The sequence below is a fragment of the Prionailurus viverrinus genome, chromosome D1, assembly GCF_022837055.1.
Source record: "Prionailurus viverrinus isolate Anna chromosome D1, UM_Priviv_1.0, whole genome shotgun sequence".
Classification (NCBI taxonomy): Eukaryota; Metazoa; Chordata; class Mammalia; order Carnivora; family Felidae; genus Prionailurus; species Prionailurus viverrinus.
The window spans coordinates 31293246-31315177 of record NC_062570.1 but is presented as its reverse complement, the minus strand read 5'-3'; the positions used below and the strand labels follow the sequence as shown (position 1 = coordinate 31315177).

The 21932-nt window shown below is 38.4% G+C and overlaps 1 protein-coding gene across 7 annotated transcripts in view; it reads right to left on the bottom strand.

The window, feature by feature from the left end:
• Positions 1 to 9244: 9244 nt before the first annotated feature.
• LOC125147161 (beta-galactosidase-1-like protein 3) overlaps positions 9245 to 21932 on the bottom strand; it is a 63602-nt gene continuing 50914 nt past the window's right edge. For all 7 annotated transcript variants that reach the window (XM_047824214.1, XM_047824217.1, XM_047824215.1 and 4 more), the window contains 2 exons: positions 9760 to 9876; positions 9245 to 9618 (listed from right to left, as the gene is read on the bottom strand). In XM_047824214.1, the coding sequence (XP_047680170.1) occupies positions 9553 to 9618; positions 9760 to 9876 (183 nt within the window). In that variant the 3' untranslated portion in view covers positions 9245 to 9552. The remainder of the gene's footprint in view (positions 9619 to 9759; positions 9877 to 21932) is intronic.

Here is a 21932-nt window from a genome sequence, read left to right as displayed (position 1 = left end):
GTTCCACATTGGGGGCATAAATATTTACAATTGTTAGATCTTCTTGGTGGATAGACCTCTTAATTATAATATAATGCCCTTCATCTCTTGTTACAGTCTTTATTTTAAACTCTAGTTTGTCTGATATAAGTATGGCTAGTCCAGCTTTCTTCTGATGACCATTAGCATGATAGATGGTTCTCCATCTTGTTACTTTCAATCTTCAGATATCTTTAGGTCTAAAATGAGTTTCTTGTAAGCAGCATATAGATGGGTCTTGTTTTCTTATCCATTCTGATATCCTATGTCTTTTGGGTGCATTTAGTCCATAAACATTTAGAATGAGTACTGAAAGATATGAATTTAGTGCCATTGTGTTGCCTGTAGAGTTGGTGTGTCTGGTGATGTTGTCTGGTCTTTTCTAGTCTTTGTTGCTTTTGGATTGTTTTTTTTTTTTTTGCTTTGTTTTGTCATTTATCCACTCAAAGAGTCCCCCTTAAAATTTCTTGCAGAGTTGGTTTAGTGGTCATGAACTCCTTTAAGTTTTATTTGTATGGGAAACTTTTTTATGTTTATTATTTATTTTTGAGAAAGATAGACAGACTACGAGCAGGAGAGAGGCAGAGAGAGAGAGAGAGGGAGGCAGAGAATCTCATACAGGCTCCAGGCTCTGAGCTGTCAGCACAGAACCTGATGTGAGGCTCAAACCCACAAACCATGAGATCATGGCTGAGCCGAGGTCCAATGCTTAGATGTTTAACCAACTGAGCCATCCAGGTGCCCCTGTCTGGCAAACTCTTTGTCCTTCTATTTTGAATGAGCCTTGCTGGATAAAGAATTCTTGGCTGCATATTTTTATAATTCAGCACGTTTAATATATCCTGCCACTCCTTTTTTTGTCCTGCCAAGTTTCTGTAGATAGTTCTGCTGCGAACCTGATCTATCTTCCCATATCGGCTAAGGACTTCTTTCTCCTTGCTGCTTTCATAATTGTTTCCTTGTTTGTGCATATTGTGAATCTGACTATGATATGCTTTGGTTATGGTTGGTTTTTGTTGAATCTAATGGGAGTTGTTTTGTATTTCTTACATTTTGATGTCCGTGTCCTTCTCCAGATTAGGAAAATTTTCCACTATAATTCACTCACACAAACCTTCTGCCCTTTTTCTCTCCCTTCATCTTCTGGGACTTCTATGATTTGGATGTTATTCCATTTTAATAAGTCATGGAATTCTCTAATTCTTGTCTCATGCCTTTTGCCTTTGTCTGACTCCTTTTTTCTGCTTCATTATTCTCCATAATTTTATCTTTTATATCGCTGATTCTCTATTCTGCTTCTTCCATTTTTGCTGTAGTGGCATCCATTCAATATTGCATCTTGGTTATAGCATTTTTAATTTCTTCCTGAGTAGATTTTGTTTCTTTTATCTCCACAGAAAGGGATTCTATGCTTTTTTTCAACCCCAGCTAGTATTCTTATTATCATGGTTCTAAATTCTAGTTCAAATATCTTGCTTATGTCTGTGTTGATTAAGTCCCTGGCTGTAATTTCTTCCTGTTCTTTCTTTTTTGGGGTGAATTCCATTGTTTAGTCATTGTGGAGGAATAAAAAACTTAATTAAATAAAAAATAAAAAATTAAAAATTAAAAATTAAAAACAAAACAAAAAATGAAATAAAGGAACCTATATCTTAGGTGTGCTTTGATCTGTTTGTTGAAAGACGCTTGCAAGGGGTGCCAGTCAGTTAAGTGTCTGACTCTTGATTTCAGCTCATGTCATGATCTCACAGTTCATGAGTTTGAGCCTTGCATCAGGCCTTGCACTGACAGTGCAGAGCTTGCTTGGGATTCTCTCTCTCCCTCTATGTCACTCCCTCTCCTGCTTGCACTCTCTATCAAAAATAAATAACCATTAAAAACAATCTTTAAAAGAAAGAAGCTTGCTAGAATAGAGAAAAAAAGAGAAAGAAAAGAAAAAGATAAGAAAAAAATAAATTATAAAAATTTATACAATAAAATAAAATAGTAAAGTAGAATTAAATTTTTTAATAAAAATAAAGTAAAAAATGTAAAATAAAAATAAATTTTCCTCTTTCTGTATCCAAAGAGGAAGAAAAGAAAGGAAGGAAGAAGTACACAATTTAAGTGAAAAACAGAAGCAAAACAAACAAACAAATAAATGAACCTAACAGAATGAATCTAACAGAAGCTAACAGAATGAAGCCCAAATGAATCCCAAATGAATCCCAAATGATGTTACATCCAGGTTCCCCTAGAACTGGTATTATGAAGCCCTGGATAATATGTACACTAAGCAGCTGGAGTAACTTGTGCTGGTCTTCTGTGGGACGTGCTTGGAGGGTGGGGTTGGGCAGGGCTTCGTGTAATGGCTCCATTCTCCAGTATGTGGCACTGCTTAGCTTACTAGGGTGGTTCAGTGTGGTGTGCATGTGCACACATGCACATGTGCAGTAGAAGCGGAAATGGCTTCACCCAGCTCCCTAGTCTCTGGCACAGGAACTTCATGCTCTCCCTAACCCGTGATCAAGCACCCCTCCTTTGTCTCAGACCTCCATCCACTCCTCACTTCTACCCTATTGGTGTCCAAGCTGACTGCCAGGTGGCACCTCCCTCCAGAGTTTTATCTCAGATGGGGCTGTGTTTTAAAACCCCATGTTTCAGAGACTCTTGCAGCTTGGACCCACACTAGCTCTCTGGGGGAGGGTCCTGCTGAGCAATGGCCAGGTGCCAGCTTGCCACAGAAAATGTTTGTGTGATCCCACAGCAGCAGTTTCAGAGAAACTGCTGTGTTCACAAAACACATCTGGTTCCAGCTTTCACCACACTCTGGCATCTTTGTCCCAATACCAGCAAACATGGCTGCTCTCTGAGGTCCCCTGGGACTTTTTGCCTGTGGGGAGGCCATATTGCCTCTACCAAATGCACTCCAAGCAGGGGAACTGCTTCTCCCCATGTGACACATGTACCCCTCAGACCTCTCTGTTTCTGGGGATTCATGCTGCTTCCTTACCAGAGAACCACTAGGCACTGAGCTCAGAAACTTCAGACTCTGCACTCTACTGTTTATAGGATCTTGGTGGTATTGAAGCCCCCTCCTTTCTTCCTGTCAGTGGTTTTAGGGAACAGATTTGTTGTTCAGCCCCCTCCCAGTGTTTTCACTTCCTCTCTTTTTCTCTAGCTACTTTCGGGGGAGTGCTTTTCTTGAATGATCCCCATGTGCTGCACTCTCCTCCTTTCTCTTTCTCTGTTGTCTCTCTGCAAAAACAGCTGCCTATCCTCCATGGTTTTTATCTCCCCCAGTTCATCTCTCCACACCATGTACCTGTCGAGCTCTGTGGTTCAGGTTATGCAGATTGTTGTGTTAATCCTCAGATCAATTTCCTACATGTTCAAAATGACTTGGTGCTGATCTAGCTGCATTTCAGGGACAAGGAAAGCTCAGAGTCTCCATGCTGCTCCACCATCTTAATTCCTCTCTCAGATGTTCTAAAGTGAGCATTTTTCAACCAGAAACAAATTCCATGACATACAAGATATTTTGAAACTCTTGTCTCTTTACTTTATGCAAGATGTTCAGAAAGCTTGAATAGCAGCTAATACATGTTTTTAAATATTTTTTAAGCTTTAGCAAAAGAAAGCCTTATTACCATACTTTATAGACAATAATAGCAACATAGGAGGGCATACAAACAGTGAATGATTTTTTTATTGCATGAACCTACTGAAGAAGTAACATGTTGATTACCTTGCGACAGAGTTACCCTACCATGACACTTGCTGAAGAATACTGGTGTCCTGTGGGAACGAAAGATGACATGCCCAAGAAATTTCAGATTCTTTTTGTTTTCCTAAAGTACAATTGCATTACTCCTTTGCTACATTGTTACATTCAGCATTTAAGAGGATACATTTTTAAGGAGCTGAAAATCAAAGCCTCAATGAGATCCCATTTTGCACCTACTAGTATGGCTATAGTAATAAGAGAAAAAAAAGAGATTAAAACAAGTGCTAGTGAGGATGTGGACAAATTAGAACCCTCATACATTGTTGGTGGGAATGTAAAGTGGTATAGCCACTTAGGAAAACAGTTTGGTGTTCCCTTAAAAAATTAAACATAGAGTTACCATGTGTTCCAGCAATTCCACCCCTAAGGGTATACCCAAGAGAACTGAAAAGATATGTTCACACACAAATTTGTGTGTGCATTTTCATAGCAGTATTACTCACAATAGCCAAATAAGTGGAAATAACTCAAATATTCACCCACTGATGGATGGATAAACAAATGTGGTACCCATATAACGAAATTTTAGTTAATCCCTAAGGAATGAAGTACTGATACATGCTATGACATGAATGATTTTTATAAGCCTTATGCCAAATGAAAGAAGCCAGTCACAGAGGGCCACATATTATATGATTCTATGTAAGTGAAATGTTCAGAATAGGTGAGCACATAGAGATAGAAAGTAGATTAGTGTTGCTAGGAGCTGGGGATGAGGGCAGGGGGGTAACAATGGGTACATGTTCAGAATGATGAAATATTCTGGATTTAGATGATGGTTTCACAACACACTACACTATGAACTTACTACGTATTACACTAAAAACTACTGAGCTGTAAATTTTAAAAGGGTAGATATTCTAGTATATGAACCATATCTCAATTTCAAAAATTTTCTCAAGTGTAAAGTACTTCTATTTGTCTTTTTTTATGTATAGAACTAGAAATATTTGCTTTATATATTCTGAGGCTAAATTTTTAGGAACATACAACTCTAGAAACATATCTTTCTCGTGAATTTAATCTTTTATTACTCTTAGTAATCCTCTATACCTAGTAACACCTATTGCCATTCAGTCTGCTTGCCTGAAATTAATATGGTTACTCTAGTTTTTTTTTTATAAGAATTTGCATGGTATGTATACATTTTTATTCCTAGTTGAGGTTTAGTTGACATATTTTGTATTAGTTTCAGGTGGACAACACAGTAATTCAGCAATTATATACGTTACAAAATGCTCACCACAATAAATATAGTTAACCATCCATCATACAAAGTTATTACAATATCATTGACTATATTCCCTATGCTGTGCTTTTCATCCCTATGTTTTATTTATTTTTGTGACTAGAAGTTTGTGCCTCTTAATCCCTTTTACCTATTTTACCCTATACCTTCAGCCCCCTCTCCTCTAGCAACTACCAATTTGTTCTCTGTATTTATGAGTCTGTTTCTGTTTGTGCACTTATTTTGTTTTTTAGATTCCACATGTACATGAAATCATATGGCATTTGTCTTTCTTTGTCTTATTTCACTTAGCATAATACCCTCTAGGTCTATCTATGACATTGTGACTGGCAAGATTTCAACCTTTTATGGCTGCATAATACTCCATTGTATATTTACACCACTTCTTCTTTATACATTCATCTATCCATGGACATGTGTTGCTTCCATATCCTGGCTGTTGTAAATAGTGTTGCAATAAACGCAAAGGTGCACATATTTTTTCAAATTACTGTTTTTGTTTTCTTCAGGTAAATACCAAGTAGTGGAACTGCTGGATCATATGGTATTTCTATTTTAAATTTTTTTTGAGGAACCTCCATACTGTTTTCATAGTAGCTGCAAGAAATTTACCCTCCCACCAAAAATGCACGAAGGTTCCCTTTTCTCCACATCCTCACTGACCTTGGTACTTCTTGTTTTGTTTGTTTTCGATGCTAGCCATTCTGACTGTTGTAAAGTGGTATCTCATCATGGTTTTGATTCGCATTTCCCTTGTGATTAGTGATATTGAGCATCTTTTCATGTGTCTGTTGGCCATCTGTATCTTTTTTTGGCAAAACATTTATGGTCCTCTGCCCATTTTTAAATCAGATCATTTGGTTTCTTGGTGTTAAGTTGTGTGAGTTCTTTATATATTTTGAAATTAACTCCTTATCAGCTATATCATTTGCAAATACTTTCTCCCATTTAGTAGGTTGCCCTTTTTTTTTTTTGTCGTTTCCTTTGTTGTGCAAAATTGTTTAGTTTGGTAAAGTCATGGTTGTTTATATTTGCTTTTGTTTCCCTCACCTGGGGAGACATATCTAGAAAATATTGCTAAGGCTGATTCCAAAAGTTTACAACCTATGTTTTCTTTTAGTTTTATGATTTCAGGTCTTACATTTACATCTTTAATCCATTTTGCGTTTACTTTTATATGTGGTGTAAGACAATGGTCCAGTTTCATTCTTTTGCAAGAAGCTGTCCAACTTTTCCAACATCATTTATAGAAGAGACTGTCTTTTCCCCATTGTATATTTTTGTTACCTTTGTTGTAAATTAATTCGCCATACAAGCTTGAGTTTATCTCTGGGCTCTCTATTTTATTCTATTGGTCTGTGTGTTTATTTTTGTGTCAGTTCCATTCAGATTACTATAGCTTTGTAATATAGTTTGAAATCTTGGATTGTGATATCTCCATCTTTGTTCTTCTTTTTCAAGATTGTTTTGGCTAGTTGGGGGTCTTTGTGGTTTCATAAAAATTTTGGGATTCTTGGTTCTAGTTTTGTGAAAAGTGCTATCGGTATTTTGATAGGGACTGCATTGAATTTGTAGATTGCTTTGGGTAGTAAGGACATTTAATATTAATTCTTCCAATTCATGAGCATGGTATATTTTTCCATTTATTTGTGTTGTCTTCAGTTTCTTTCATCAATGTCTTAGAGTTTTCAAAGTTCAGGATTTTTGTTTCCATGGTTAAATATATTCTTGGTATTTTATTCTTTTCAATGTCATTGTAAATGGGATCATTTAATTTTTCTCTCTGCTAATTCATGCATGGTGTATTTTTATCTTAACTTTCTATCATTTTGTGTACCAGATTAAAGGTGTATCTCTTATAAATCTATTTCATTTTTATCGTGTCTTACAACTTTTACCTTTTAGTTAAAGGATTTAGTACATTTACAAAATTTGCTATGGTTGCTAATATATTTGTATTTATTTCTACTATCTTAATATGTACTTTCTATTTGTACCTATTTTGTTAATTTTTGTTTATCTTTGGGAGAGAGAGAGACAGAGGACAAGCAGGGGAGGGGCAGAGAGAGAGAGAGGCAGAGAATCCTAAGTGGGCTCTGCACTGACAGCAGAGAGCCCTGTGTGGAGCTCACAAACCATGGGATCATGACCTGAGCTGAAGTTGGATGCTTAACCCACTGAGCCACGCAGGTGTCCCTCGTACTCATTTTTAACTTTATTCACTCCTTTTTACCTTTTATTGGTTACATTTTTAGTTGTTTTTTTTCCCCTCATTCTATTTATACCCTTTACATTTTTTTTTTCAGTAGGGTCCATGTCCAATATGGGGCTTAAACTCATGACTCTGAGACCAAGAGTCACATGCTTTACTGACTAAGCCAGCCAGGCAGCCCCTAGATAAAGTCTAAAGTTAAGATCTGAGCATTACAGAAACTTTAGCGTGCGCTCTCTTTTTGCAGTCACAGCATCTCACCTTAGATATTTTCTCCTGGTCTTATAATTTATATAGATTTTGCCCTCAAATTAGACATTAGTATATTTTTTATTCAATTAATGTTTGTTTACATGTATTTGAATATTTGTCAACATCCTTCCTTCACATTTTTTCTTGAACCTCAAACATTCCCACTGGGGTTATTTTCTTTCTGCTGACAGAACAGGCCTTAGAATATCTTTTCTTAGCTGAGGTTCCCAGAGAGACTTAAGCTGTAATGCCCTAAGGCACCTGTGGTCTGTAAAGAATTAACTTTCCTAACATGCATCGATAAGAAATAAGAAACGATAAGAAACTAGTCATTGAAAACATTTTCTGTAAGGTGTTATCTTATGGAACCCCAATTGAGAAAATCTGCCTCAGAATTCCCTTTAGAACATGGGTTTTTCTTTTTTTTTTTATGTTTATTTTTTCTTGAGTGAGAGAGAGACAGAGTGTGAGCAGAGGAGGGGCAGAGAGAGACACACACAGAATCTGGAACAGGCTCCAGGCTATGAGCTGTCAGCACAGAGTCTGATGCAGGGCTCAAACTCACAAACCGTGAGATCATGACCTAAGCCGAAGTAGAATGATTAACCCACTGAGCCATTCTGGTGCCCAAATGGATCTTTTGATGATAAAACCTTTTGGCACTTGTCTAAAAGGTTTAAATTCTGTTTTGTTTTTCTTGGACAGTTTTGCTGGGTAAAGTGTTCTAAGCTGTGAGCACTTTTCTGTAAGCACACTGAAAAGATTACATCTTCTGGATAGTATTGTTGCATTAATATTTGGAAAAGACTGATGTAGGTATGAAGCTGAGGTATAATAACAGAATAACAGATGTAAATAGAGAGACATGTATTCAAACACTTCTTTGAACCTTGGTTTCTCCATCTACAAAGTGGAAAAGCTACATGGTTGCTAAGATTAGAAATAATGTATATATCTCATCTGAAATATAACACATACTATGATCTTCATGATTATTATTTCTGTTTTTCTCTCTTGGTCTATAGTATATCCATAGATTTTATGAGTTCGAGTTGACAGCCCAGAGAATAAATTTTTATGTAGAAATTGTGTGGGTGCATGATAGAATTCTCCTTCAGTGAGCCAGCCAGATTATTGAGAAAGAAAATCATCTGGCTCCTCTGTCCTCATCCCAAGTAGGCAGGTTCCTTTCTTCCTTTTGACACCAGATTATTTGCTAAATTTCTTAGAGGCCTTAGGCACCATATCTAACTAAGTGATCAGATATTATTATAGTGCAATGGTTTGAATTTAGGTTAAGTGCTATAAGTTGATTATAAAAAATGTGATTAGTTTCCAATGGTATCATTGGAGGAAATTCACTGGACGAATATTTGTTCACTATGAGTAAGAGGTTTGACTATATACATATGGCTGAGGAATAAAAAGACACAGAGTACTCAATTCCAGGCTTTGCTGTCATACCCATCAGTACCCAGCAACCAAATTGCTATACCTTCTCTGGTTGGATGTGATCTATCATATCACCTTGGAGACACACAGGGTGTAGGGAAATGCCTGAAGACATTGTTCCTGGTGCCTTGTATTCCTCCCACCTACACACACACACACACACACACACACACACCAGGAATTTGCCCATCAGCATATACAGTACTTTCTCTGACATAGAGCAGTAATCCTTATTCTCTCTTAGGCCAGAGACTCTTTTTTTTTTCCCTCCCACCTGAGTAGGAACAAACATAAATAAAATTTGGTGCTATTTTATTAATATATACCTAAAAGCACACTTGATTAGAGAATAAGAATATGCTAAGGATTAGGCATCTAACTGGGTAAATCAGTCATTGAAGATGTTGAAGACTTGTTAAAGCCTAAAATAGGCATGGCATGGATATAGTATAATACTTATAACAATTTCCCTGTTGAGTTTTTAGGTTCTTTTTACATTTCTGCTATTGTAGGCAACACTGATTTTCTCAACATAAATCTTCCTACAAAAAAACTGCTTGTAGATGAATTCCAACAATCTAAGAAATGTGTCATAACACAGTATTACAGCTTGGGTTCATCTATAGTTTGGATGTATGAACCACTCTTCCTTTTCTCAAACAGGATAATCTATGAAGAAAAGAAATGTTGACAGTAAGAAAGGGTAAGCCTATTCAGTACAGAATGGAAAAAAAACCCTGAATTGCATTCTGGGCATGAAGGCAGATTTTAATGTTTATAAAACATAAAAGTAGGGATGGGGGGACTCACCTCATTGTCTCTTGGATGAAGCCAGGTACCAGGGAGGTAAAGTGTTTCCTGAGGTCCAATAATTGAATATCGCCCAAGGTTACGTCCATTGATGAACACAAACCCATAATTCCAGTTCTGAAAAGGATGGAATCTTGAGACATAGGAACAGATTCACACCGGCAAGGGAAAACCTAAGGCACTTTTGGGAGCGAGAGCAAGACTCAATGCTTTGTGGCACTGAAAGTGGAAGTGAGTTTAGACTGGGATATGTTCTACCAAGCTGTAACTAGTTTAGGGATGACAGAGAAAAACACGAACCAACCCTTTAATGCCCCATGATATATTTTGCTGCAGTTTTTTTTTAAGCTGTTGTTCTGTTTCCAGAGGTAACTACTAGGTCGTAAAGATGAATACTAATGCTAAGAACAGTTATAAAAGCTACACATTTTTTTAAAATCGGCTTGCAATACAATGATGAATGACAGAACTAACATCTAGGAAAAGAAAACTGAGAGACAAGAAGATATTGAGACAATTTTTCCACTAGAGGCATCTGCTTATTTAGAAAGAGGTGGCTGAGAAGCTGAGCAGAACCTTTCACAGCCTCACAAGTTTAGGGGAACAAAAGCTAGATACCATGGAATCTTACTAAGTAATTTACACTCTGGGTTGTGATCCTGAGGGGCTACACCTGAGGAGAAGAATAAACAAGAAACAGTCCAGCCATTGGATGGAAGCCTTGATTCAAATCATTTCAGTCCTCATAATTGTAGTAAGGTGATTACTAGTGTAACTAATCAATACAGAGGTGGATGTAAACCCTCTAACATCATTTTAGGCTTTGAATTATTTTTAGCATTTTTCATATATAATTTCTGGAACTCAATAAAAAATAATCAAGCAGATGATGTGGGGAATAAAATAAAATAAAATAAAATAAAATACTATAAATACAACACAATACAATACAAAAGAGGAACAAAAGACAATAAGAATAGATGCACAGGTGATGCAGATAATGGATTTACAAGTCACAGTCTTTAAAATAATTATGCTTATTAAATTAGTATTTTCGTAGAGTTCAAAGAAACGACCTAGAATTTTGTAAAAAAAGGAAGCTATAAAAAACATCTAAGATTATATAATGAAAATTCTAGAACTAAAAATTATAATAATTAAAATTAAGGATTTAACAGATGTTTTGAATAGCAGATTAGATACAGTAAATAGAGAATATAGCTAAATATAGAATTACTAAACTGAATAATAGGAGAGAAAGTTTTCAAAATTAAGCTGAGAGGAAAGAAGAATGAGAAGCATACAAGACAGGAAGAGGCAAAAGGTATATGGCAAAATGGTCCAACATATAAAATTAGGGCCTCCGAAATGCTCCAGTTAAAAAAACTAAGATTTCTGGACTGCATGTTAAATAAAGCAGTTATATGATATTTATAAGAAAACAATCTAAACTATAAAGACATCAAACAAAATAAAAGAAAAAACATAAAAAGATAGAATAGATAAACCATAAGCAAAATGAAGTTGCTATGTCAGAAAATGTTGACGTTTAAGGTAAGGAGCACTACTAGAGGTAAAGTGAAACACCTCCTGATGATAAAAATCTTAATCTACTCTGAATGATAATGATATATTAAGAAGGTAAAAGTATAGATTCAGAATATATAAGCAAAATTGATGAAATAACAGGAGAAATAAAATTCACAACCATAGTCTAAAACATTCACACAATGTTTCAATAGCTAATAGGTAAAGTACACAGGAATCAATAAAGACACAATATTTAAAATAAGGTGATTAATAAAGTTGAACTAATTGACACATGTAGAAAATTGATCTAAAATACATGCAGAATATACCTGTTCTTTCAAGTATACATAATAATCTTTATAAATTTTACCCATGGTGGACTAAACAAGTTTTGTATTTTAAAGTTCTCAGACCACAATGCAAAAAAAAAAAAAATTGATAACAAAAAATAGTATAAAGTAGCCAAATATTTGGAAATTATGAAACATGTACACTTGTAACGCAGAGGCCAAAACAAAAATCATGAGGGAAATTAGAACATATTTGAATTCATTGGTGTTGAAAATAAAACATATAAAAACTTAAAGCATATATATCCAGAATAGACAAATCCATTGACACAAGGAGATTATTGTTTTTCAGGGGCTGAGGGGAGGGGAAGATGGGGAAGTAACTGCTTAATGGGTACAGGGTTTCCTTTTAGGGTTATAAAAGTGTTTTGGAACTAGATGAGGAATGGTTGCATTCATTGTAAATGCACTAAATGCCTCTGAATTGTTCACTTTAAAATGGTTAATTTTAGGGGCATCTGGTTGGCTCAGTTGGTTGTCTGACTCTTGATTTTGGCTCAGGTCATGATCTCATGGTTTGTGAGTTCAATCTCTGCATCAGGCTCTGCACTGACAGTGTGGAGCCTGCTTGGGATTCTCTCTAACCCTCTCTCCTTGCCTATCCCCTGCTTACACACATGCACTCATTTATCTATCTCTGAAAATAAATAAACTTAAAATAACTTTTAAAATGGTTAATTTTATGTTAATGTGAATTTCACATCAATAAATGTTTTAAACTTATGGGATACAGCCAAATTCATATTTAAATGAAAAATAATTTCAATTCATATGTTAAAAAAGAATAAAAAGAAAGAAGATAACTACTAAGATAAAAAGTAGAACAAACAAAACACTTTACACTTTCAGAATGGCTATTATCAAAAACTTTAAAAAACAAATAAACAAGAAATAGCAAGTGTTGCCAAGCATGTGGATAAAACAAAAGCCTCATGCACTGTTGGTGGGAATGTAAATTGGTATAGCTACTCTGGAAATCAGTATGGAGTTTCCTCCAAAAATTTAAAATGGAGGGGCACCTGGGTGGCTCAGTGGGTTAAGCATACAGCTCTCGATATTGACTCAGGTCATGATCTCACACTTTGTGGGTATAAGTCCCCTGTCTGGTTCAGTGCTGGCAGTATGGAACCTGCTTAGGATACTCTCTCTTCCCTCTCTCTCTCTGCCCCTCTCCCACTTGCACTGTCTCTCTCAAAATAAATAAATAAACTTTTTTAAAAAAGATTTAAAATAGAATTACTATATGATTCAGTAATTGCACTACTAGGTATTTACCCGAAGAAAACAAAACATTAATTAAAAAAAATATATGCATCTCTATGTTTATTACAGCATTATTTATAATAGTCAAGATATGATAGCAACCCAAGTACCCATGGATAGGTGAATGGATAAGGAAGTTGAGTAAATGGAATATTACTCAGCCATAAAAAAGAATGAGATCTTACAATTTGCATCAACATGGATGGACCTAGAAGGTATTAATTCCAAGTGAAATAAGTCATACAGAAAGATACCATATGATGTCGTTCATATGTGAAATTTAAATAACAAAACAAATTAACAAAGAAAAATAGATACAAGTGAGAAAACAGACTCTTACATACAGAGAACAAACTAGTGGTTGCCAGAAGGAAGGTGAGTGGAGGAATGGGTGAAATAGGTGATGGGGACTGAGAGTACTCTCATCTTCATGAGCACTGAGAAATGTATCTAATTGGTGAATCATTATATTGTACATCTAAAACTAACATAACACTGGATGTTAATTATACTTGAATAAAAATCTTTAAAAAGCAAAACAATAGAACTAGGTGATGGGAAATTATTAGTATTTAGAATTTGGACCATTAAAGTAATATATGTTAGAAAAATATTTTTAAATGCTTAATATTTTATTTTATTTTATTTTAAGGTTTATTTATTTTTATCATGTGAATGGGGGAGAGGCAGAGTGAGAGGGGGAAGAGGGTCCAAAGTGGGCTCTGTGTTGACAGCAGACATCCTGACATGGGGCTTGAACCCATGAACTGCAAGATCATGACCTGAGCCGAAGTCAGATGCTTAACTGACTGAACCACCTAGATGCCCCAATATATCTTTATCTTAAAATAGTTTCAGATTGGTTGCCTGGGTGGCTCCATCGGTTAAATGTCTGACTTTGGCTCAGGTCATGATCTCATGGTTCGTGAGTTTGAGCCCCACATTAGGCTCTGTGCTGACAGCTCAGAGCCTGGAGCCTGCTTCAGATTCTGTGTCTTCCTCTCTGCTCTTCCCCCACTCATGCTCTGTCTCTCTGTCTCTCTCTCTCAAAAATAAATAAACATTAACAAAAATTAAAAAATTAAATAGTTTCAGATCTATAAGAAATTTGCACAGATAGTACAGGATTTCACAAAAGAACATAATAATAATAATAATAATAATAATAAAGGCAATGGAAGAAATGAAACAGAAAAGAACTATATAATACAGTAAAAGTCACAGCCAACCATTGATTCTTTGAAAGATTAATAAATTGGTAATATTCCAGTGAAACATAAAAAGGAACAATCAAACATAATACATTGAAAATTCAGATGAAATGGAAAAATTCCCAGAAAAACAAATTTTATGAAAGCCAACTTTTTTTTTTTTAATGTTTATTTATTTTTGAGACAGAGAGAGACAGAGCATGAATGGGGGAGGGGCAGAGAGAGAGGGAGACACAGAATCCGAAACAGGCTCCAGGCTCCGAGCCATCAGCCCAGAGCCTGACACGGGGCTCGAACTCATGGACCGCGAGATCGTGACCTGGCTGAAGTCAGACGCTTAACCGACTGCGCCACCCAGGCGCCCCGAAGCCAACTTTTAAAGAAACAAAATCTGAATAGTACTTTAATCTTGAAGGATTTTAATTCACACTTACGAACCTTACCACACACACAAAAAAATGTTAGCCCTACATGGTTCAACTAAGGAAATCTACCAAACATGTAAGAAATAATACCAGGCTTACACAAACTTTACTTCCCAAATCATTTCTGGGCGTCTTAAAACTTGGTACCAAAATATGACTAAGATATTTCAGTCACGAATATAAACACAAAAGTAGTCTTAATATTTATAGTAGTCAGAGATAGAAGATGGAGGCATAGGAAGACACTGGGCTCACCTCATCCAGCTGATCACTTAGATTCCACCCACATCTGCCTAAATAACCCAGAAAATCGCCAGAACACTAGCAGAACAGACTCCCCTGAGCCAAGAGGCCCACAGAAGAGGGTAGGAAGGGCAGAGAGGCAGTGTATGCTACACAGACTGGCAGTAGGGAACCAGGGCAGTGAGGGGCAGCCTGCCCAGCAAGGCAGAGCCCCAAAGTCTGGCTCACAAAGGTGGAGGGGCTGGATTCTGTGGGTCTGACAGCCAGCGGGACTTAACATCTGGAATGTTAAAAGTCAATAGCTCTGCTCTCAGAGAGTGGGGAGGGCGAGAGGACACCAGGAGGGAAAGTTGTTGAGTCCTGGAAGACAGAGCTCAGTTTGGCAGGTGAACAAAGGTGCTGGCAAGTGCAATCTCCCTCTCCCATCCCTCAGCCTAAATTCCAAAGGGAACCAGTTCCCATCACTGAACTTGCTTGCACTGCAAAAATGCCCAACACTGTGCTTCTGTGGATCCATCCCTCCGACCAGCCTGCCTCTCTCCCAATGCTGCAGGGCTCTTCATGCAGGGGACCACCAACAGCAAAGCCAGCTGTGCCTGCCCCTCCCACCCCTGTGCACCTTGCAGACCCACCCCGGCTAATACGCCAGATCCCATAGAAGCAGCACCACAAGCCTGGCAGTAGGCAAGTGGCTCAGACAGGAGCCACACCACTCCACAGTGAGTCCTTGCCCCTGGGAGAGGGGAAGATAAGGTACACACCAGTCTGACTGTGGACCCAGTGGTGGGCTGGGGGCAGACATCGGATCTGACTGTACCCCACCCACCAACACAAGTTACTCTGGACAGCACAGGAGAAGTGCCCAGCAGTTCGGAGCCACAGCAGGGACTACCCCAAATAGTGAAACGGAAGAATTCTCATAAAAAGAAACTCCAGGAAGTAGCGACAGCTAATGAATTGATAAAAAAACGATTTAGACAATATAACAGAACAAAAATTTAGAATAATAGTCATAAAATTAATCGCTGGGCTTGAAAAAAAGCACAGAGGACAGCAGAGAGTCTATTACTACAGAGATCAAGGGACTAAGAAATAGTCATGAGGAGCTAAAAAATGCTATAAATGAAATGCAAAATAAAATGGAGGCAGCCATAGCATGGATTGAAGAGGCAGAGGAGAGAATAGGTGAATTAGAAGATAAAATTATGAAAAGAGGAAGCTGAGAAAAAGAGAGATAAAAAAATCCAGAGTATGAGGGGAGAACTAGAGAACTAAGTGATGCAATCAAATGGAACAATATCCATATCATACGAATTCCAGAAGAAGACAGAAAGGGGCTGAAGGTGTACTCAAAAAAATCATAGCTGAGAACTTCCCTATCTGGGGAAGGAAACAGGCATTGAAATCCAAGAGGCGCAGAGAACATCCTTCAGACATAACTTGAATCGATCTTCTAAATGACATATCATAGTGAAACTGGCAAAATACAAGGATAAAGAGAAAATTCTGAAAGCAAGTATGGGGGATCCTGGGAAGATGGCGGCGTAGGAGGACTCTGGGCTCACTGCACGTCCTGCTAATCACTTAGATTCCACCTACACCTGCCTAAATAACCCAGAAAAACACCAGAAGACTAGCAGAATGGAATCTCCGGAGCCAAGCACAGACGAGAGGCCCACGGAAGAGGGTAGGAAGGGCGGTGAGGTGGTGCGAGCTCCACGGACTGGTGGGAGGGAGCCGGGGTGGAGGGGCAGCCCACAGGCCCAGCAGAGCCCCCAAGTCTGGCTTGCAAAAGCGGAGGGGCCAGACGGAGTGTGTTCCGACAGCAAGCAGGACTTGACATTTGGAAGGTTATAAGCTAACAGCTTTGCTCAGAGAACAGGAGGGCTGGAGGACAACAGGAGAGAGAGTTGTTGAGCCCCAGATGACAGAGCACAGCTTGGCAGGGAACAAAGGCGCTTGCCAGCGCCATGTCCCTTGCCCATCCCCCAACCAAAATCCCAAAGGGAACCAGTTCGTGCCAGGGAATTTGGTTGCACCGCACAAACACCCAACGCTGTGCTTCTGCAGATCTATCCCTCTGGCGGGTCTGACTCCCTCCCGGTGCCCCAGGGACCCTACTGAAGTGGATCTCTGAAGGAAAAGCGAGCTGAGACTGCCCCTCAGCCTCTGTGCACCATGCTCTCGCCTGCCCCTCCCACCCCTGTGCACCATGCCGATCCACCCCAGCTAATACGCCAGGTCCCCAGCACCACAAGCCTGGAAGTGTGCAAGTAGCCCAGACAGGCCACACCACCCCACAGTGAATCACGCCCTTAGGAGCGTCTGACTGTGACCACAGTGATGGGCTGGGGGCAGACATCAGGTCAGACTGTGGCCCTGCCCACCATCGCAAGTTATTCAAGACAGCACAGGGGAAGGGCCCTGCAGTCCTGCACCACTCCAGGGACTATCCAAAATGACAAAACAGAAGAATTCCCCTCAGAAAAACGTCCAGGAAATAACAACAGCGAACGAACCGATCAAAAATGACTTAAACAATATAACAGAAAGTGAATTTAGAAAAATAGTCATAAAATTAATCACTGGGCTTGAAAACAGTATAAAGGACAGCAGAGAATCTCTTGCTACAGAGATCAAGGGGCTAAGGAACAGCCAGGAGGAGCTAAAAAATGCTATCAATGAACTGCAAAATAAAATGGAGACAACTACGGCTCGGATTGAAGAGGCAGAGGAGAGAATAGGTGAACTAGAAGATAAAATTATGGAAAAAGAAGAAGCTGAGAAAAAGAGAGATAAAAAAATCCAGGAGTAGGAGAGGAAAATTAGAGAACTAAGTGATGCACTAAAGAGAAATAATCTACGCATAATTGGTATTCCAGAGGAGGAAGAGAGAGGGAAAGGTGCTGAAGGTGTACTTGAAGAAATAATAGCTGAGAACTTCCCGGATCTGGGGAAGGAAAAGGCATTGAAATCCAAGAGTAACGGACAACTCCCTTCAGACGTAACTTGAATCGATCTTCTGCACGACATATCATAGTGAAACTGGAAAAATACAAGGATAAAGAGAAAATTCTGAAAGCAGCTAGAGATAAACATGCTATAACATATAAAGGGAGACCTATAAGACTCGTGACCAATCTCTCTACTGAAACTTGGCGGGCCAGAAAGGTATGGCAGGAGATCTTTAATGTGATGAACAGAAAAAATATGCAGCTGAGAATCCTTTATCCAGCAAATCTGTCATTTAGAATAGAAGAAGAGATAAAGTTCTTCCCAAAAATAAACTGAAGGAATTCGTCACCACTAAACCAGCCCTACAAGAGATCCTAAGGGGGATCCTGTGAGACAAAGTTCTAGAGACATCACTACAAGCATGAAACCTAGGGACATCCCAATGACTCTACACCCATATCTTTCTATAATAACACTGAATGTAAATGGATTAAATGCGCCAACCAAAAGACAAGGGTATCAGAATGGATAAAAAACCAAGACCCATCCATTTGCTGTCTACAAGAGACTCATTTTAGACCTGAGGACACCTTCAGATTGAGAGGGAGGGGATGGAGAACTATTTACCATGCCACTGGAAGTCAAAAGAAAGCTGGAGTAGCAATACTTATATCAGACAAACTAGACTTTAAATTAAAGGCTATAACAAGAGATGAAGAAGGGCATTATATAATAATCACAGGGTCTATCCATCAGGAAGAGCTAACAATTATAAACGTCTATGCACCGAATACCGGAGCCCCCAAATATATAAAACAATTACTCACAAACATAAGCAACCTTATTGATAAGAATGTGGTAATTGCAGGGGACTTTAATACTCCATTTACAGAAATGGATAGATCATCTAGACACACGGTCAATAGAGAAACAAGGGCCCAGAATGATACATTGGATCAGATGGACTTGACAGATATATTTAGAACTCTGCATCCCAAAGCAACAGAATATACTTTCTTCTCGAGTGCACATGGAAACTTCTCCAAGATAGATCACATACTGGGTCACAAGACAGCCCTTCATAAGTATACAAGAATTGAGATCATACCATGCATACTTTCAGACCACAATGCTATGAAGCTTGAAATCAACCACCGGAAAAAGTCTGGAAAACCTCCAAAAGCATGGAGGTTAAAGAACACCCTACTAAAGAATGAATGGGTCAACCAGGCAATTAGAGAAGAAATTAAAAAATATATGGAAACAAATGAAAATGAAAATACAACAATCCAAACGCTTTGGGATGCAGCGAAGGCAGTCCTGAGAGGAAAATACATTGCAATCCAGGCCTATCTCAAGAAACAAGAAAAATCCCAAATACAAAATCTAACAGCACACCTAAAGGAACTAGAAGCAGAACAGCAAAGGCAGCCTAAACCCAGCAGAAGAAGAGAAATAATAAAGATCAGAGCAGAAATAAACAATAAGGAATCTAAAAAAAACTGTAGAGCAGATCAACGAAACCATGAGTTGGTTTTTTGAAAAAATAAACAAAATTGATAAACCTCTAGCCAGGCTTCTCAAAAAGAAAAGGGAGATGACCCAAATAGATAAAATCATGAATGAAAATGGAATTATTACAACCAATCCTTCAGAGATACAAGCAATTATCAGGGAATACTATGAAAAATTATATGCCAACACTGGACAACCTGGAAGAAATGGACATATTCCTAAAAACCCCCAAGCTTCCAAAACTCAATCAGGAGGAAATAGAAAGCTTGAACAGACCCATAACCAGCGAAGAAATTGAATCAGTCATCAAAAATCTCCCAACAAATAAGAATCCAGGACCAGATGGCTTCCCAGGGGAGTCCTACCAGACGTTTAAAGCAGAGATAATACCTATCCTTCTCAAGCTATTCCAAGAAATAGAAAGGGAAGGAAAACTTCCAGACTCATTCTCTGAAGCGAGCATTACTTTGATTCCTAAACCAGATAGAGACCCAGCAAAAAAAATAACTACAGGCCAATATCCCTGATGAATATGGATGCAAAAATTCACAAGATGCTAGCAAATTGAATTCAACAGCATATAAAAAGAATTATTCAGGGGCGCCTGGGTAGCACAGTCGGTTAAGCGTCCGACTTCAGCCAGGTCACGATCTCGCGGTCCGTGAGTTCGAGCCCCGCGTCAGGCTCTGGCCTGATGGCTCAGAGCCTGGAGCCTGTTTCCAATTCTGTGTCTCCCTCTCTCTCTGCCCCTCCCCCGTTCATGCTCTGTCTCTCTCTGTCCCAAAAATAAATAAACGTTGAAAAAAAAATTAAAAAAAAAAAAAAAGAATTATTCACCATGATCAAGTGGGATTCATTCCTGGGATGGAGGGCTGGTTCAACATTCGCAAATCAATCAACGTGATACATCACATTAATAAAAAAAAAAGAGGGGAACCATATAATCCTGTCAATCGATGCAGAAAAGGCCTTTGACAAAATCCAGCACCCTTTCTTAATAAAAACCCTTGAGAAAGTTGGGATAGAAGGAACATACTTAAAGATCATAAAAGCCATTTATGAAAAGCCCACAGCTAACATCATCCTCAATGGGGAAAAACTGAGAGCTTTTTCCCTGAGATCAGGAACACGACGGGGATGTCCACTCTCACCGCTGTTGTTTAACATAGTGTTGGAAGTGCTAGCATCAGCAATCAGACAACAAAAGGCAATCAAAGTCATCAAAATTGGCAAAGATGAAGTTAAGCTTTCACTTTTTGCAGATGACATGATACTCTACATGGAAAATCTGATAGACTCCACCACAAGTCTGCTAGAACTGATACATGTATTTAGCAAAGTTGCAGGATACAAAATCAATGTACAAATTAGTTGCATTCTTATACGCTAATAGTGAAGCAAAAGAAAGACAAATAAAGAAACGGATCCCATTCACAATTGCACCAAGAAGCATAAAATACCTAGGAAGAAACCTAACCAAAGATGTAAAAGCTCAGTATGCTGAAAACTATAGAAAGCTCATTAAGGAAATTGAAGAAGATATAAAGAAATGGAAAAACATTCCGTGCTCATATTTTGGAAGAATAAATATTGTCAAAATGTCAATACTACCCAAAGCTATCTACACATTCAATGCAATCCCAATGGAAATTGCACCAGCATTTCTCTCGAAACTAGAACAAGCAATCCTAAAATTCATATGGAACCACAAAAGGCCCCGAATAGCTAAAGGAATTTTGAAGAAGAAGACCAAAGCAGAAGGCATCACAATCCCAGACATTAGCCTCTAGTACAAAGCTGTAATCATCAAGACAGCATGGTATTTGCACAAAAACAGACACATAGACCAATGGAATAGAATAGAAACCCCAGAACTAGACCCACAAACGTATGGCCAACTCATCTTTGACAAAGCAGGAAAGAATATGCAATGGAAAAAAGACAGTCTCTTTAAAAAATGGTGCTGGGAGGACTGGACAGCAACATGCAGAAGATTGAAACTAGACCACTTTCTCACACCATTCACAAAAATAAACTCAAAATGGATAAAGGACCTGAATGTGAGACAGGATACCATCAAAACCCTAGAGGAGAAAGCAGGAAAAGACCTCTCTGACCTCAACCGTAGCAATCTCTTACTTGACAGATCCCTAAAGGCAAGGGAATTAAAAGCAAAAACGAACTACTGGGACCTTATGAAGATAAAAAGCTTCTGCACAGCAAAGGAAACAACCAACAAAACTAAAAGGCAACCAACGGAATGGGAAAAGATATTTGCAAATGACATATTGGACAAAGGGCTAGTATCCAAAACCTCTAAAGAGCTCACCAAACTCCACACCTGAAAAACAAAGAATCCAGTGAAGAAATGGGCAGGAAACATGAATAGACACTTGTCTAAAGAAGACATCCAGATGGCTAACAGGCACATGAAAAGATGCTCAACGTCGCTCCTCATCAGGGAAATACAAATCAAAACCACACTCAGATACCACCTCATGTCAGTCAGGGTGGCCAAAATGAACAAATCAGGAGACTATAGATGCTGGAGAGGATGTGGAGAAATGGGAACCCTCTTGCACTGTTGGTGGGAATGCAAATTGGTGCAGCCGCTCTGGAAAACAGTGTGGAGGTTCCTCAATAAACTAAAAATAGACCTACCTTATGACCCAGCAGTAGAA